Source organism: Hibiscus syriacus, unplaced genomic scaffold (genome assembly GCF_006381635.1).
Source record: "Hibiscus syriacus cultivar Baekdansim isolate YM2019G1 unplaced genomic scaffold, ASM638163v2 tig00110333_pilon, whole genome shotgun sequence".
NCBI lineage: Eukaryota > Viridiplantae > Streptophyta > Magnoliopsida > Malvales > Malvaceae > Hibiscus > Hibiscus syriacus.
In genome coordinates, this window is record NW_024062689.1 from 268427 (window position 1) to 271026 (window position 2600).

General features: G+C 33.2%; 1 protein-coding gene across 2 annotated transcripts; it reads left to right on the plus strand.

Moving 5' to 3' along the window:
- The first annotated feature begins 643 nt into the window (after nucleotides 1–643).
- On the plus strand, nucleotides 644–1882 carry LOC120120177 (protein CURVATURE THYLAKOID 1B, chloroplastic-like). 2 transcript variants are annotated; one of them, XM_039139864.1, is made up of 7 exons: nucleotides 644–870; nucleotides 956–995; nucleotides 1029–1104; nucleotides 1191–1277; nucleotides 1365–1427; nucleotides 1524–1561; nucleotides 1640–1882. In XM_039139864.1, exons 1-7 carry the CDS (start codon nucleotides 714–716, stop codon nucleotides 1695–1697), a joined length of 519 nt encoding a protein of 172 aa, XP_038995795.1. In that variant the 5' UTR covers nucleotides 644–713; the 3' UTR covers nucleotides 1698–1882. The 2 variants fall into 2 exon arrangements, with proteins under 2 accessions (XP_038995795.1, XP_038995794.1); XM_039139863.1 differs by having other exon boundaries at nucleotides 646–870; nucleotides 956–1002; nucleotides 1036–1104.
- The last annotated feature ends 718 nt before the right edge of the window (nucleotides 1883–2600 follow it).

Consider the following 2600-nt stretch of genomic DNA (forward strand, 5'->3'; position numbering starts at 1 on the left):
AATAAAATATCGATTACATTTGGGGACTCAAACCAAAGAAAATTAAAAAAAAAGTTCAATGCTTAACAATTATATCAAACTAAAAAGTTGATATATTGTTGACAAGTTAAATTTTAATTTAATAATGATAAAATTAATTACATATATTTATTAAAATAGAATAATTATAATATAAATTATAAAAAAAATAATTTTAAAAAAAATTTGAACTATATATTAGTTTTGTTGATAGCATAATTATTCTTATTTCGATGTAGCGGTAAAGTATGAAACATTTTTTCAATTGTCTTTAGTTTATCATTTAGATATAAAATATATTTTTCTTATTTTTTATTAATAAGACGATGATATAATATTATAAATAAAATTAAAATATTAACGTATAAAAGAAAATAAAAAAAAATTAAAAGGTTATATGGAATTTGAAATAGAGATTTTAAAGTAAAGATATCAGCTGAGTATTTGGAGAGATTTAAAAAGATAAAGAAAATCAAGTGATTTAGCATAGCATAGGGCCAAGGTGGAGCATTCTATCCAATGAAACACCATAAATTGCCTATCCACCCGCCATCTCAGCACCATCTAGATCAACCCAACGAGTGGTTTCCATGGCTACAATGCGGAAAACAAATCATCTCCACATCTCTTTTCAAATATAATATCCATCACATAAACCCAACCTGCTTCATTTCTTCCATTTCAAACCACAAGCCATGGCTTCTGCTTCCTCCACTTCATTATCACTCTCCTCCTCCTCTACCTTCGTTGATGCCAAGGCTTTAGCTCGTCAAAAACCTCTTGCTTCATCCCCACAATGTCTCACTCTTCCTCCAAGAACCCATATTCGTCTCTCCAAGAACACTGTTTACTGTAAGTTCCAATGAAAACCATATTTCATATTGTTTTCAAGCACTATATCAAATGGTGTTTTAAGTTTTACCCCCTTTTTTTTCAGATCGAAAGATGGCACGGAATGTGGTGGCTATGGCCACAGGCACTGAGGCTTCAACGGAAGTGGAAGCAACAACAACCGAGACTCCAACGGAACTGGTAACAACAACAACAACCGAGACGACGGAGATTACCAAGATAGTTCAAGAAGCCGTAAGCCTTTTGTTTATGTTAATTTCTTTTCCTATTACTAGTTTACTATACATGTACATGTGAATGATTTGGTTTTCACTTTCCAGTGGGATAAAGTTGAGGACAAGTATGCTGTGAGTACACTTGCTTTTGTCGTTATAGTTGCCCTATGGGGCTCTACTGGAATAGTCTCGGTGAGATTCTTAAAACTGCAGATTTGTGTCAAGTGATTAAGCACTTGAAAATTAATTTGGTAAAAATGGGAGTGTTTTCTGTAACAGGCAATTGACAGGCTTCCTTTGATTCCTGTCATTCTGGAGCTCGTCGGTATCGGTTACACCGCGGTAAGCCGGTTTCGTTTGAGTTTATTAGGAAGATCAAAGAATTATATATGGGAATTTCGTACTTTCTTATGATTCTTTTATTATGTATCCTTGCAGTGGTTTGCCTACAAGAACCTTATTTTCAAACCGGACAGGCAAGTCTCGATTTTAACATAAAAAAAGGGTGATTTACATAGTATGATGGTATTAATCTCTACATGTTTAAACTTCAGGGAAGCTCTGTTTCAGAAAATAAGCGACACATACAAAGAAATAACAGGAAGCAGTTGAGAATGATGCTGAGATGAGGTGTTGCAGGGCATCAACTAGTGGGAGTTAGTTTGCTTCATTTTGTTAGCACAAATTTTCTGACCAGAATAAGACGATGTGTTTTGGTATTTTGTGATGAGCAAATTGAAATGCATGTATATTTTTTATTTCCCCTGCTATATAGAAATACTCTCGGATGCTAGTAAGTAAGCACAGAAAAATTTACATCAATTGTATAAATGTTCCAGCATGTTTTAGTTTTTGCTTGGCTTCATGGTTGAGGTATGAGATCGCCATGGACTCGTTTCAGGTGTTATTGTCAAATAAGATGAGAATTCATCTTCATCGGGTCACTGCACATGAGAATGCTGAATGCTCATATTCCTTAAAATTATAAATCTGCAGGAAAACAAGATTATTCGAGATTTGGTTCAGCCAACAACTCTCAATGCGATTCCTCATGGAAATCTACAATATGAGGATCAAAATGTTCAAAGTGCACGCGGATCACTATCTACGACTCTCCATCTGAATCGTAAAACATGTATATTCCGATAGATCATAGCCGAAGACCCACAGTTCAAAGTGCATGCGGATCACGCTCCCTTCCCTTGAAGATTTTTTCTTTTTGAAAGGCCCTTGAAGGTGATAACAATGTTGACACTCTATCCGTCTAAGCAAAATTCCCCCATCTTACATAACTATCGCGATCTAAATACAAATAAAAAAGAGTTATAAATATTAAGATTCTAATGTAATTTTAAAAATATTTTATAAATAAAAAAAACTAAATAGATTAACGAATCGTTTGACGTAATTCAATTCGATTCGTATGTATTTATTTTAGATAAGATCCTTTTATTAGAATATTATTTATCAGAGTTTATTTTACTGTTTATAGTCGTTACAAAATACTTAATATAA

What these genes read in the sequence shown, in the direction of transcription:
- LOC120120177 (XM_039139864.1), top strand. Translation starts at nt 714, where the DNA reads ATGGCTTCTGCTTCCTCCACTTCATTATCACTCTCCTCCTCCTCTACC. An exon ending in GCTCTACTGGAATAGTCTCG is followed by an intron (nt 1,278 to 1,364) that starts GTGAGATTCTTA and finishes TTTCTGTAACAG; the next exon opens with GCAATTGACAGGCTTCCTTT. An exon ending in CTTATTTTCAAACCGGACAG is followed by an intron (nt 1,562 to 1,639) that starts GCAAGTCTCGAT and finishes TTTAAACTTCAG; the next exon opens with GGAAGCTCTGTTTCAGAAAA.